Raw genomic sequence first — 15,561 nt, 5'->3', positions numbered from 1 at the left:
GTTTGGAAGCAGCTAATAAATGGCATTTGTGTATTTGAGTGAAAATTTAAAAACGCACGTTTTCAGGAAAAGCACTTTGCAAATTTTTTTCCCCTTTTTTCAAAACTTTTATTATTTTTTTATTTTATTAACATTTGAAGTTTCATAAAATGTCCATGGTAACGCAATATCTTTGGTAGTTTTTTTTTAAAGAGCATCTTTAGTGGAAAAACACAAAATTCTGTCACGACCATAACGGACGTTTAAATGAATATTTAAAATGGTTAATATTATTTTTATAACTATGTTTTGCTATAAACTAATTTACTTTTATGACCATTATACAATAAAAAGGTCACTAAGCTTTTGGTATATTTGGTCTTTCCAGAAAAAAATAAAAAACTCAAAAAATTGAAAAAAGCCAATAAAATCTTTTTAAGTTTGTATAACTACGAAAAAACTTACCCGAGACCCGAATAATCGTTATGTTTGTATAGAGGTGTGCTTCTCTTGTGTATAAAACATTGAAATATGACGATATTTTAATTTATGAAATTGTTATGATAGAAGTCATAAACGTGATGGTCAGGGACAAGCGGTACGGTCGTGAATTGTCTGGAATAATGTAAATCTTTCTAAACAATCCTTCAATTATACTGTTAGTTATAATAAAAATATGTGTTTCAATTGAACTAAACTGTTCAATTTACAATTATATTAAAGTTATTGTCACGACCAAACACACTATAATCCATAAGGCTGGATTGGTCGTGAAAAACCCGCGATGGTCGTGAAACTTTGGTCGTGAAATTACGTGTTATTTGGCTCTGTTCTGGCGGTAGCCCTGCACCTCATGTTCGAGGATACAAAGTGGACTTCTAGGTTAATCTAGCAATTGAAATATCTTATAAACAAAAATTAACACCATGTCTACTTCACCGAATGACTACATACGGTCACGGACACACCAAAATTACAAAAAACACAATCTTTCCTTTATTAATCTTGTAATTCCTCCTTTCAACTCGAAACGACCGGCACTACAATCCTGACGTACACCCCGAACTAGTCTCTCAAACCAACTGACTCCATCGACGCCAGGCTTGCCACTGTCGTGCTCCAAAGTTGAAATTGTTTCCCAAATGGTCGTGACGCCAAATCGAGGGACAGACTTATTTTGTCATGGTAGTCAGTTTGCAATGACAATAAAATTATAATATGCTCCTTTTTTGTAAGTTTAATAACCATTGATGACATAAAAATATGGCTTTATATATTTCGGCATGAATAATTAGTCTAAAAACAGCGTGAAAGTTGGAAAATGTACCCTAGGGACACGTCATGGTCGTGAATTTCGAGACTTAAAAAATACATAAAAAATACCTAGAACCTATTTAAAACCAAATAAATGTGTGTAACATGTTGCCCCCGTCCCAAAAAATATTAAAACACAAACTAAAAAACCAGTATCTACGAAGCAAAAGGCCAGGGACATGAAAACGTACGTTTTTAAATTTTCACTCATTTACGAAAGCTTGGTTACTGGACTATGGAAATATTGACTCCGCTGTACAGGTACAGATATAGATTTTCAATTCATATTTTTTTGGGTTTAAATTCTGTATGTTTTATTTTCAATATTTTAGTAATTCTATGTTCCTCTATGTTGGGTCTAGGTTTTAAAATGCCAAGGTATGTTTCTTGCACAAGGAGGAAGTCACATTCGTACATCTTGCACTTATCAGACAGTAATATTTCTTTGTCTCTCGATATTCCCCTGATATCTTACTAATGGCCTTGAAAAAGTCCGCTTAGGTAGATTCATTTTTCGAAGTCTTCCGGTTGTAGAAGGATTTGCCGCTGAAATGTCAGCGTTGCCCGGGGTGCGCCCGATTGTGATGTCGTTCTTAGCGTGTAATGGTCACAATCTTCGGGGAGGCTCCTTCTGTGCACCCCAGGTTTTCGATTCGAAGTAATGTCTGTGTGTGTGTGTCTGTATGTGTGGATGTGTACAGAGCTGCAGACCACACCTGTAGGCTGATTTTTAATTTAATGTGGTAAGTAAATACTGTACTAATCCATGGTATCTCCAGGCGTTTTTTAATTTTTTTAAATTTTATTTTTAATGACAATTTTTCCATAAAATCATGGAAAAATCAGATTTTCAAAAAAATTGAATGAACGATTTTGATAAAAATTTAGTATGATATAGTCCCTTTAATTCTGAACAAAATGGCACAGATCCCATTTTCGTAAAAATTACAGTTCAAAAGTTATTGCAACTTATGTTATTTTCCCATAAAAAAACATCGAATATCAAAATCATCGGATTTTAGAAAAAAACCTGTTTTTGGTCCAACTTAGTATGTTATGGTCCTATAAATTCTTAACAAAATGGTACAATTCCCCTTCCCGTAAAAACTATGGTTCAAAAGTTATTGTAACTTATGTTATTTTCACATAAAATTCATAGTTACTCCCACCGCTTACTTATGTTAAAGGTGTTGACAAGCTAATGGGAGAAAGTATGTGTCAGATTGCTGATACCATTTATTTTGTAAATGCCTTTGTCATTTTCAAGCAATCCCAGTCAATATAATAATTACAAAGTTTTACCATGCTTCCAAATTTGGTTTAATACCTCTCCACATAAACACATTTTGATTACAGTGGCGGATCTAGAACAGTCACAAGGGGGGGGGCAAACCTGGAGGGGGGGGTTCGGGGTACCCCCCCTGAAATATTTGTGTAAACTAAGTCTCCAAAATGGCAGTTTCATACCATTTCTTTGTCCAAAGTTTTGTGTCACAAATTATTTTACGCAATTTGTATGCACTACTGCACGAATACTATAAAAATACCTGTATGGATCATAAACATAAACAAATGACATTTTTGGTCCGAAAATAAACATTATTTAACACTGCTTACATAGAACTGCCAACACATATTATGTTCAATGCTATTAGTATGAGATTCGGGCCAACAAAGTCATTTGTTTATGTTTATGATCCATACCAGTATTTTTCTAGTATTTTCTAGTATTCGTGCACTACTGTATTACATGCAGTAACAAATATGTGTATATGTATGCCCAAGGGGGGAGCGGTCGGCCCCTTTGCCCCCCCACTGGATCCGCCGCTGCTTGATTAAAATACCGACGTCTGGTTATCTGGGAAAAGGAAGTAGGTTTTAAGATTAAAACAATATATTTATTAACATTTTGAATTTTATTTTTTTTTATAACAAAAATTATTAAAAAATTAACTTATGGTAATATTTTATGATAAAGAAAAATCTCAAATACAGTATATACCAATAAGGACATAGACTAAAACTTTTGACTATCAATACACTCAGTCAAACCTGGTTTATGAATGATAGTGAGATTAACATTAAATGGCATGTTTGAAGCAAAACTGTTACATGCAAATTTCATAGTTAAATAAAAAATAAATTGAGTAAAACTAAGGTGAAAGTATAATTGCTTCATTTGTTGGACTTTGTGAACTATTTTCTAGGAAAAATTGAAGTTGATTTCAAACCTTTCAATCCACAAGGATATAATCATTTCATGATACAACTTAACAGAGCCCATTTTGTTTTTCATCCCTGCATTGGAGTGTATTTTATCACAAACATTACTAAGTCCTCACTTATTCCATCAATATAAAAGTTTTTGCATTTGAAGCACTTTTAATCACATGTATTATCATTTGTTCTGTTTTCAGCTTCTCAGAATCATTCTAATCTTGGTATATTATTTCGGAAATAAATATTATTCAAACAGTTAACATGATCATCCTTTAACGCTATTTTGATCAACCAAATTACAAACTTAAATGGCAGAGATACAAAATTACCAAACCAGACTTAATTGTCAACAAACACACAACATTAAATTATAATTTTACAGATTCGTTTTTTCTCTCAAGATACAATTTCTAATAATGCTAGATATAACTGTATACTGATTGGTGTGCGAGTTGTACTGCACGTTGTGTTTACGTTGATGTGAGGAGTTGAGGGGGGAAATGTCCAGTGTCTCCAACAGAACGTAGAACCACTCGACCACTTGGGAGAATCGTTAAGATCGAGAGGCTAGCATGACGAAGAGAAATCCTCAACCAGGCATCTGCCGGGAATTGAAGTACCCTGTTGATAACAATGTGTAAATATGATTTTGAAATTATTTCATAAGGTTTTGCCAGTGGCAACAAACTGCGTCATAAGATAAAGTTCACTGCCAGATGTTTTGCCCTAGCTGTGAAGTACTAGCCACTGTAGATATAAGTTTCACTTAAAACGGCAGGCAGTGAAATGTATCTGCAGCGCATTTGACATCAAAACCTATGGGTATATAACAGTTGTTCGTACACTATGGACTGTTTGTAATGGTTACCTAGTTGACTCTTTTAACTTCTTTCACTGGTTTACAGGCACTATAAACCATTTTTCTAAATAATAATTCCAGAAAAAACAAAAACAAAAATAGTGCCCAAACTAATTGATATACAGACAAAATTATCTCGTTCTCTAATCTACGCTCATTTAACACTTATGATTTCATATATCTAAATCATATCTGAATAAATAACAAAGAAATGCATAGCCTTTTAACAAATGTATGGAATAATGAAATAATACCAGAGGAGTGGGCAGAAGCGATAATAATCCCATTACATAAGAAAGGTGACAAACAGTCTTGCTCAAACTACAGAGGTATCTCACTTCTAAACACAGTATATAAAATATTCTCAAAAATTCTATTAATGAGACTAAATCCGTACACAGAATCAATAATTGAGGATCAACAAGCCGGCTTTATGAAAGGTAGATCGACAGTAGACCAAATATTTTTGCTTAAACAGGGAATCTCAAAATATTATGAATATACAGTACAACCTCAGTATAACGAATCTGAAGGGACCGAACTGAATATTCGTTATATCAAGGATTTTGTTAAAACGAGGTTCGTTATATAGAGGTTATGTTTGCAGGAATTTCGCTAAGTCGAGGTTCAGAACCAGCGTCGGTCAATATAGGTCGGGATTAGACATCATTAAAACACAATTAAAGTAGCATATGCTACAATACTTTACAGTACAGTGTTTACATTGTACAGTAGAACCTAAATTATCCGGCATAAAAAAGGGGAGGAATCTTGAATATTGCGCAATCATGAAAATGGCATTGACCTTGGTACAGGTTAAAAAACTGTAAGTTTAAAATCACAGCTTGTTCTAACCCTCCTAAAACCTAGCCAAACACTGTATTGCGTAGTCATAAACCATGTAAAGAACGAAACAAAACAGTAGTAGAAAGTTTTGTAAGCAACTGCTCGTGATAGGCCGGTAGGCTACTTACAGTTTAGTACTGATTTATCACAACAGAGGAATGTCAATAATAATCACTAACTATAGTATTGGTGTTGCTAGTTTAAACAAAACGTATTGAAAACAATAAATTATTAGATAAGTCATTATAAAAGTGTATAATCATAGCAAACTTAAAGATAATAAAAACACTTGAAAAAGGAATGTTAAAATAACGATGTTGCTATTCTTTCTCTTTGGTTTTGTTTTTATATTGTTTCTTAGGTTTCTCTTTATCCAAAAATTGTACAATTTACCATAGTTACTTATCGCCCAATCACAGCTTACTAAACATTACGTCGCTATCAGTCCTCAGTGAATGAAATCAGTTCTCAGTTGCAACATAGTGCGCGCAGCGACAGCAGACAGAGATGTGTAAAACGGAGCATACGAATGTTGGCGCAAGCGATGACGTCACCTTTCCATTTCATTTTATAAAGAAACACATTTTTCAAAAAACAATATTGGGGTGAGGGATTTGTTATATCGAGGGAAAGACGTAGACAATTCGTTATGCAGAGGTTAAATTCGCAATGTAGAGGTTCTGACAATGATAAATTCGCTATATTGAGCTGTCTTATTTTAGCCGAAATCACAAAAAATTTGTTAAATCAAGGTCGTTGTTATGGTTTGTTCGTTATGTAGAGGTAAAATATACATTGTGTCTTATGGAGAGTTCTAGGGGATTTAAAAAAATTTGTTATATCAAGGAATTCTTTGTATCGAGGTTCGTTATATCAAGGTTAGACTGTAATAAGAGTTTTTATGGGATATTTATTGACTTCAAGAAAGCTTACGACAGCATTGATCGAAGGACCTTATATAGGAAAATGGAAAAACATGGCATACCTAAAAAGTTAATAAAATTGACAAGATTATGTGTTGACGAATCAAAAGCGAAAGTAAATGTAGATGGAGAAATGTCGGAGAGCTTTAGTATAAATACAGGAGTGAGACAAGGGGACGGGATTTCCCCCACTCTTTTCAACATAGCAATTGAAGAAGCTCTACAAAAAATAAAAAATCTAAAGAGAGGCCTAAAATTGGGTGTAGACTTAAATGTCATGGCCTTTGCAGATGATGTGGTGATATTGGCTGAAAAGTCGGAGGATTTGTGTTTTCTAGCCGACAAGTTTATTCAAGAATGTAAAAAAGTGGGTTTGGAACTAAATGAGGAAAAAACCAAAATAATAAAGTTTGGACGACATCCCATCAATAGAGGCACCAATTTCAATGTAGCCAACTATTTAATTGAACCAGTAGAAAGCTTTAAATACTTAGGAGTTACTGTAAATAGCTTTAACATAGAAGATACAGAAATATTAAATAAGTTAGCAAATGCCAATAAATGTTTAGGTGCATGTATGAAGCTCCTGTCATCAAAACTCCTATCATCTGATACAAAAATAAGAATATATAAAAACCATTATTCAACCAGTGTTATTGTATGGAAGCGAGACCTGGGTCCTATCCAAGAAAAATGAAGGACGCTTGATTGTTTTTGAAAACAAGGTCCTAAGAAAATTATTCGGCCCAGTAAACGATGAAGGAAAATGGCGGATTAGAAAAAACAGAGAGCTACGAGCGTTATACCAGGACCCTGATATAATAGCTTTGATAAAGGCAAAAAGATTGGGTTGGCTAGGTCATGTATTGCGAAGGGAAGAAGGAACAAGACTGAAGGAAGTATGTTCTGCTGTACCAACTGGAAAGCGTCCACTGGGTAGACCAAAAATGAGATGGTATGACCAAGTTAAGAGAGATGTGAGTCAGTGTGGAGGGACAGTGGAGATGGCAGCGGACAGAGAAGCATGGAAGAGGCTGATCTAAGAGGTGAAGAATCAACTGCGATTTGTAGCGCCCCAGCAGTAAGTAAGTAAGTAAATCATATCTGAAGTTTTTTTTTTAGTTTTGTCAATGGATGTTGTTAGCCTGGTCTCTAGACCAAGATTTTGATTTGTAGAATGAAGGGATAGCTAACCTTAGAAAAAGTGCAGGTAGGCCATGGATAGAATACACAGAAAACTTGTAATATTAATTAAGAAGGTATTGAGAAGGCATTTACTCAGTCATTCAGCAAGTTACAAGTTTGAAATTAGCAACCCGTTTTTTAAAGGTAGTTTTAATTAACTGAATCATACCAGTACCAGTTAAACTGTAACTCTACAATTTCAAAATATTATTGTTTTAGTTATCACCATCAAATAGTTTGTTATTTGTGTAACTAGTGTGCAAAATGGCACTTTGCTGCACATGAAAGTTTCTCAAGTGCAGCAAAGGCACTTTGCACTATATTTTTTGTACAGTCAAATCATATAAATAATTAGTCTTTCAAACGTTATACAAAACTTTTTTAATTTAGGTTAAATCCAAGGGTTAACTGAGATGGGAAACGCTGCACCAGCTGATCATACTCGTAGTATCTTTATAGTTTCGCCAACTTATTTTCAAGCGTACGTAGCCTAATAAAAAGCACTCTGTTTTGTGTCGTTTGGTTAAAATACTGGAACTGGAGTGCGGCAAAAGTAAGTAAATGCAGCAATTAGCTACGGTACTTTGCGTGCTATAATCAGTGCAAGAAAACACACTTTGTCAGGTAACTGTACTAAAAATACATTTCAGCATCATTGAGCACCCTATGTTAGGTATTATTTACTAACTAAGTGTAGAAACTATAATTATTTAAATTTAGATTATGTAGATAGAAAACATTTAAAAAGAATACAATTTAATTAAATGTAAAATAAAATAAAATTGAAATCACAGTTTTCAAACCTGCAGAGAAAAAATCTTATGACGTTTCCATGACACACAATAACTTCGTAGGAGTCTTCCTTCTGTTTAGGACTTGCTCTGTGAATGTGCTCCCTAAAAGCTGCTTCGATGCGAGCTCCGTCTTGAAAAAACTGCTGTACACAAACAGTACATGAAAATATCTGGCATTTAATAAAACTACACCAACCAAAACTTTTTTTGTGATTGAGCCATTGTACCGAATATGGTATAGAATGTGCCATTAATGTTAATCTGAAAGGTTTATTTAATAAGCCTAAACTGTACCTACAAACTAGTAAGCATACAAAGTAAATTACGTGAATTGTGGTTTTGATGTACTAACAATGTAAAAGTTAAATGTAAAATATTACTTATCATGGTTGACTCTCCATAATACTTTGCTGTCATGAATGAAATGTCAGATTTTGTGGGCACAAAACTGGAATTTGTAATATGTGGTATCAAGTATCAGTCTAAATTACACGTTGCCTTAATTTCAAATGTCTATTTTTTGTATATTTACAATTTTAAAAGCTAAGCCTAAGCCATTCATGTAAATATAAAAATACCTTAACGAATTTTATCTTATGATGGAGGTCTAAGTTTCTAAAACTGTGGATAATTTAAAGCTTGAGACGGATGTTGTAGACACCTACTCCTTTCCTTAGATTTATCTTAGGTGTTAAGCAGCTAAACTTCAACACACTGATTACCAGTTACAGTTGCACAGCTATAGTTCAGTCACATACATGAGGTTCAGGGCGCCAGTCGCCCACTGGTGGTTCGGGAGGTATGGGTGCGCCCTCCTCCAGCATGGAGCAATGAGTCACTTTCACACTGGACGGCAAGAAGCCCTGTATGATGGAAGCCGTCTCTTTAGCCCTGGTCATAGTGGACACAGTCAGATGCGTGTAGTTGTGGCCGAGCTCCTTCAACCGCTTACCCGTCATTGCCGCCTGCTCCTTACCTGAAAACTCCCATAATCTTCAACCTCACCAGAAACAGTGTCAAATCCCCATGGTTTTCTTTAACGGCTATCCTTTTATACTTTATATTGAAATTGAGACCATACAAATTTGGTATTTTAAGCCAAGTATGAAGGTCAAGATTGTGATTAAAAGATAGAAGTGGGTGGCACCTAGCTTACCTTAGAAAAAGTCTCAAAAGCAATAGGCAATAAATAGACTCTCTTGGTCAAAATAATTGGTCATGCACTCGGATTGTGAAATATTTTTAGGCAGGTACAGTTCTGCGGAGAACCTGTGAATTATTATCAGATGAAATCTTAGTTTGATGTATAAATTGTATTGGATATAGTAAAAAAAAACTATTATTTGAGATGGGATGCCACCCATATGCACATTTTAACCCAAATATGAGTGAAGTATTAGTGTAGAATGGTGTGAGATGATCTGTTTAGCTTAGTTACTAAGACCAGCTAGTTCATCAGTAAGGATAATTTTTTGAAGCCCAATGATCAGGAATTGCTGGGTCCGGTTTCATAGCATCAAAAAGCTGCTAATGACTTTTCTCAGAATCGAACTGACAGCTTTTTGATTATTAGCAGGCCAACTGGCATTTTTTTCTGGTAATTTTACTGGGACAACAACCAAGTCTCGCGACGAAGCGACGAGCTCTCCCGCCACCTATCATAATAATATTTATACGAAAATTACCACAAGTATTTATGACAAAAAATTGTTAAACCAGTAAGAGCTCTCTGACAAGTAGTTTACAACAGCTAAACTGATACTACTTGACCGATCAATAGAAATTCTCTACTAACAAAAGAATTCATGAGAAGTATGAAGAAGTATATCAGTCATGCGGGTTGCATCAACTGTCCTCGGGGACTGCGTGAACGGACCGCATTACGCATTACCGGAGTATTATGCGCTATAATACGGACCGATAATAATTTAAAACCGATATGACCCCCGGCGGGTCACATCAGAGAGAGGCCTCTATGCTGATTTAACTAAATGAACTTGACCAATTTTTAAAATAAAATCGGCAAATAAACTTAGGAGACTAGAACACTAGCTAAAAATAATTCATTTTTTCATTGATACTACTAATAGGAGACTGCACACTGTCGGGAAAAAAATATGTGCACTCGAGTTTGAACTAAATTATCTCTAAGATGGACGATTTGATTTTGTTGAAACAAAAGCTAAATATGCTATAAGCTATTTTAAATACATTTTACATGGTAAAAATAAAAAAAAAATCTGTTTACCAGAGTGGTTTGGTTGCAGAGTGGTTTGGTTGCTGAGTGGTTTGACCAGTCACAGTCCTTTATTTACGATATCAAATCTTAAATAAAATGACACACTGTATGAGAGTAGTTATGATATTTTAAATTTTAGATACCTATTGGCGTGAGGAATTTTTCAACATCACTTTTTCCGTCCAAGTTATACTGGCCGTGACGGATCAAAATGATGTGACGCTTAGCAGTTGGGGTTGCATTTGCTATTTCTGCGTTGTACCTGGCTTCATCTTCCTTTCCTTTACAGGGCTTCACAAGGCTTTCAGGATTTCTCCTGTGAATGAAATACAAATTAGGCCTTTAAGATAATCTTGATTAGGTACTAATGCAATCAAATGATATGAGTCAAGAACTACGGTTTAATGTGCCCCATTCTAAGGGTGAAGCAGTGAGGCTAGATTGTAGCGGAGAGCGTAGCTGAGTTTTTTACCCTCGATGGTAGCAGTGCTGCACATGCACATAGTGGAGCGGCGACAGTAGTGATTCAAGAGGCTGAATTACAGTACTTTCGTATATACTTTAAACCTGATTTATCTATCATGAGGATAAAATGTACTGATTTTGTAAAAAAATGAATGAATGGTGAAAATGAAATGCCTGGGACCCGCTCCACTATATCTTGGCGCACCTGCGTAGCCTACATCCATATAAATAAAATTTTGTCACTACATTGCTCAGAATTATATATTTTTGGGTTATTTTTACGTTTTATACATAAAAGAAGCCGATACAAGTCTTATCTCGCTTTCTGTCTGTCTGTCTGTCACAGCCCAGAAGGCGTTTTACAGGGCCTCCAAGAAAACTAGAGTACCGATCATGATTCTAATAGTTTAATTGTATTCACAGGATTGGCGAGTAAGTCTTTAGCCATTAAAATATGGCCTCACTATTTTGAAAATAAAATAACGGACGATAAAAATCCCAATTTTGTGTGATTTTTGCCAAGTCTTCTCCCTAGCCTACTACATACGTCATTTATGAAATACTAATCATCTTAAAAGAATACGTCATCTTTGAAATTACGAACAGCTGTTTGGATAAAGATTATTTTTCCTAGCTTTCACTGATATGTTTTTTTTTTGTTTTTCTACGCCAGTGGTATTTTACGAGAGAGTCACGAGAGAATAAGTGTTTAGTGGATGTGCCGGGGATTGAACCCGTCCCTCCCGCACAGAAGTCCGAGACAATAACCACTAGGCTGGCAACACAAAAAAAAAATTGTTAAATTAAATGTTGTTTATGAATACTATGTACTTAACCATTTCACGTTTGTAAGCAAATCCAAAACCAAGTGAGATTAATAACCGTGTGGCTTACATTTAACGGGTTTGATTGATCACAAGTTGGTACAATAATATGTAACCATAAATTAAATTAGGCCTAAATAACTAGCCATCATCCAGGTTGGGAACCGGAGATTCTGTGTACGTATTAAGTTGTACTTGAGTTTTGATATCCGGAAAAAGACCGCGAATCAGTGTTGACTGGGAAACTTACATATTTTAATCGTGGCGCCAAAAGACTACAATCAAGGTTTCCACTCTTTACCGGCGTTTCGAATGTTGTTGTGTCAAGTAAAAAATCACAACTATACTAGGCCTACTGTGTTATCGCGGATGTTGTTGTGAGCTCGGAAGATCTTGGTGATTTTGTTTTCATCAAAACAATCGCTTTTCCAATATGACATCTTTCAGTTTTGACTCACCGCTGTTGCGCTGTTAACTTATAGCTGGACCGTACCGCCAATAGGCATGTGGTCCAAATTGTTTGGTGGTACGTAGGCCTACCCAATCAGGCCTATCCACAATCAAATTTAAGACGACTCTCGGTATCGGTACTTTTCCCCAGAACCAGTTTAATGTTAAGTTAATCAATGGTTATCACGTATAGAACAAATTTAATTGATTTATATCCGGGTGACATTTAGTTGCAAAGCATTTGGTTTGATTTGGTATATTTGGGTTATATGAGCACTTTGGTGGTGTCCCACCTCAATTAATATTAGGCTAGTTGATATATAAGTTTTGCCCAGCTTTCTATGAGAGCCTAACTCACAAAGAACACAACTTAGGCTATAATGATGTAGGCCTACGTGAAACAGGCCTACACTGCAACCTGAGAGTCAAGCTTAGAAATAAGTAGGTACCTAACTAAGTTTTCAGGGCTTTGGGTTTACCAGTATTCTTAAGTGGTAAGTAGGCCTACATTGTGGTACATTAGATAAGTTAATCTTGAATAATAAATACAAAATTGACTCTGCTTGTTCATTCAAATATTACCTACCTATTTAGGTTTAGAATGAGTCTGTCATAAATATCTAAAGCCTCGTCCATTTGTCTGCAGAAACGTTGTCGGCCAACTGTCTCCGTAATGTTGCCTTTTGTATCTCACTTAGCTACATCTCAAGATAATCATGATGCCTTCGGACAAGTTTTGTGGGTAGGTGTATGGCTCTGGGCAGGGTGAATTTTTGGCAGGGATTTTTAAATAACTTCTTTATTAGTATTTTGTACGTGTTAAAAAATTAGGCCTACCGGTACCTGAAAGCTGTGGCAGATATAGAATTTTTTTTTTTTTTTGGGCCGAGATTAATTTAAGGTTAGGTCAAGTAATTTCAAGTAGACACGCCATGACTTTATCTCAGTTTTGCTGCAGTAATTTACACTAAATGTGACCTTTACTTTACCAAGATCACGCTGTATCATTAAATTGTTCCATTAAATTATAAAAATGTATAAGTTATTCAAGCCAAATGAAGAAAATATATCAATTAGGCCTACTAAATCAAACAACTTTGAGTCAAGATTAAACAGTGTGTCATTCCATCTGTAAACACTTATCCGAACCTAAGGAGTCAATTACGTGATTGTGTTTATCATATTCGGAGGAGTTCTAACCTCCGGTACTGTATAAGTTATTATTTTGTGCAAACTGCAAAACGTTAACATTTCAGTACAACGTCGAACAGATGTAAATAACAAACAATAACTAGGCCTATGGCGGCTGGGATGGGTGGCGTCATCCTGTGATCCAGCTACTAGGAGGTCACGAATTGTGGATATTTAAATAGGCATGCACTGTGGATGCGATACTCCCTGGTGTGGATTAACGTCCGCACGGGTGAGTGGGCCTACTACAACTATCCACAGTACTATCCTGATAATTAGACCAATACATATACCAAAGGCAAAAATGTGGTTTGGATTCCACTATAAACTGTAGTTCCCTTAGTCACCATTAGCTGTATGGGCTATTAATTAACAGCTGTGTCTAAGGAACATGTCGGCCTTAGTCACTAACAAGACTACAAGATCACGCCACTCATCCTACACTCATCTCCATTCGAACATACTTGGCTTAAAATACCTAGGCTACTTTGTATGGTCGCCATTTCGAAGAAAAGTATTTAAAGTATTTAAGTACCACTGAACTGACTGAACTCTCCATTACTCCCCTCCCCTGTCACCAGTAGATATGCTGGTGGTCTCTAGCGGTCACTACTGCAAGCGAAGGCCCCATTTATGCACTAAGAGCAGGAGCGGTAGGCTAGCGGTTTTCAACAACATTGAGATAAATGAGACTGTCTTAAGCACGAAGAGCAGGAGCTGTAGCGGTTGTCCTCCCGCTGCAGTTTCTATTTGACCGCTGAGTAGTTAAAAATCACAGCAGTTGTTTGAGAGTGAGCTGTTTTCCAACAACATTGAGTCAAATGAGACTGTTTATGTACGGCGGAAGCGTGAGCAGTTGCAGCCAACTCGGCTAACCTACCTACAGGCACGCACATTGTCTTCTAGGTTCGGTTAGAGGTTATTTGTTTAGCCTACTGTGAGCTAGAGAGTTGGAGTTGGCAGGACTGTGTCCCCCCTCTGTTCGCCTTTGACCGACCTCTATCACTAATTTATTTTATGCCTGTGCCCCCCCCCCCCCTTTGGACTATATTCGCCCACCTGCCTGAAAGCACAAAAATAAATAACTCTTATAAGAATAAATTTACACTTATACTGTTTTTAACAAGACAGTAGACTATATAAGTTAAGTTATACCGGTATATAAAAGATGGTACCAGTAGCCTAAGTGGCACGATCGATTTTGATTGGACACTCCAATCATCAGGCCCAATAATTTAGGCGAATAGGCCTATAGGCAGATTCGCTTATTGGGTCTGATGATGATTGGAGTGTCCAATCGAAATCGATCACCACATACCATCTTTTATATGTAACTTAACTTATACTTTACTTTACTTATAGGTTGTCATCTTGTGAGCAAACAGTTGGCTGTAACTTAAGTGAATATTATTATAGGCCTAAGTGCTGTTTGACATGTTTGTGCTTTCAGGGATTTTTCCGTAATTCTTGTATTTACCCTAACTTAAAGTTACTTTGGGGGTAAAACAGTCCATCCCTCCCTAAAATTGCTACTCCCTAGAGCCATTCACCTAGCGTTTCGTTTTTCTGGAGACAAGATACAGACAGGTATAAAATCTGTTTCCCGTTTTTACAATATGAATAGGAAACGCGGAGACAAGAATCGACAAGTCTTTTGTCTCAACTTTGCATGTTTGGTGAGTGGCCTCTCTCTTAGCATCTAGGCTGTTTTGAAATTTTTAGTCAGAATGTTGAGAACTTACCTGTCCCAATTGAAATCCCAGGGCACTTGAGGGGTGTAGTTAGTTGTCCAAGATGCGTTCACTTTAAATTTCTCTAAATTCTGATTATATAAAGAATACAAGACTAAACCCCCGCCACAAGCTGATATTCCTGTGGCCAATACTTTTTTCAATACTGTCATTTTAGGTTAACTGTTACTGATAATAAAAAAAAGTTAAAAAATAACTTAAGTTAGGTCCCTAGGCGGTAAGTTAGCCAAAGTTAAGTACACTTAGGTCTAATTGCACTACACTTTTCTAACCACTTGGGTAACCTAACTTACTTTGAATATATTTATTTGTGGATTTTATGGTGTCAGGGCCGGGCTAACCAAGAAAACTTATTTTATCTGATGTAGGCTAGGCCTAGGTAGGTAAGTTTGTCTTTCTATAGCTATGACGGTATGTAGATCGATTTATAAGGCAAAGCACACGAGTTTGTCACATGAACAAGTGAACCCCAACAACGAAACAAATACAACAAGAACAAGTAACAAACAACTCAAACTCAG

The 15,561-nt window shown here is 36.0% G+C and overlaps 1 protein-coding gene across 2 annotated transcripts; it reads right to left on the bottom strand.

Moving 5' to 3' along the window:
* Positions 1–3,549: 3,549 nt before the first annotated feature.
* LOC128995838 (serine/threonine-protein phosphatase Pgam5, mitochondrial-like) lies at positions 3,550–15,520 on the bottom strand. Of its 2 annotated transcripts, none has more exons than XM_054420857.1 (5): positions 15,032–15,520; positions 10,503–10,675; positions 8,879–9,096; positions 8,130–8,263; positions 3,550–4,134 (listed from the first exon to the last, which is right to left on the bottom strand). In XM_054420857.1, the coding sequence occupies exons 1-5, from the start codon at positions 15,190–15,192 to the stop codon at positions 3,984–3,986; spliced, it is 837 nt and encodes a 278-aa protein (XP_054276832.1). In that variant the 5' UTR covers positions 15,193–15,520; the 3' UTR covers positions 3,550–3,983. The 2 variants fall into 2 exon arrangements, with proteins under 2 accessions (XP_054276832.1, XP_054276833.1); XM_054420858.1 differs by having other exon boundaries at positions 8,130–8,260.
* Between the last annotated feature and the right edge of the window lie 41 nt (positions 15,521–15,561).

The sequence above is a fragment of the Macrosteles quadrilineatus genome, unplaced genomic scaffold (genome assembly GCF_028750875.1).
Source record: "Macrosteles quadrilineatus isolate MER2022 unplaced genomic scaffold, UCM_ALF_1.0 Scaffold_5__1_contigs__length_97177068, whole genome shotgun sequence".
NCBI classification, from domain to species: Eukaryota; Metazoa; Arthropoda; class Insecta; order Hemiptera; family Cicadellidae; genus Macrosteles; species Macrosteles quadrilineatus.
Note: the sequence above shows the minus strand (reverse complement) of the source record. Positions and strands in the feature narration are given on the sequence as shown.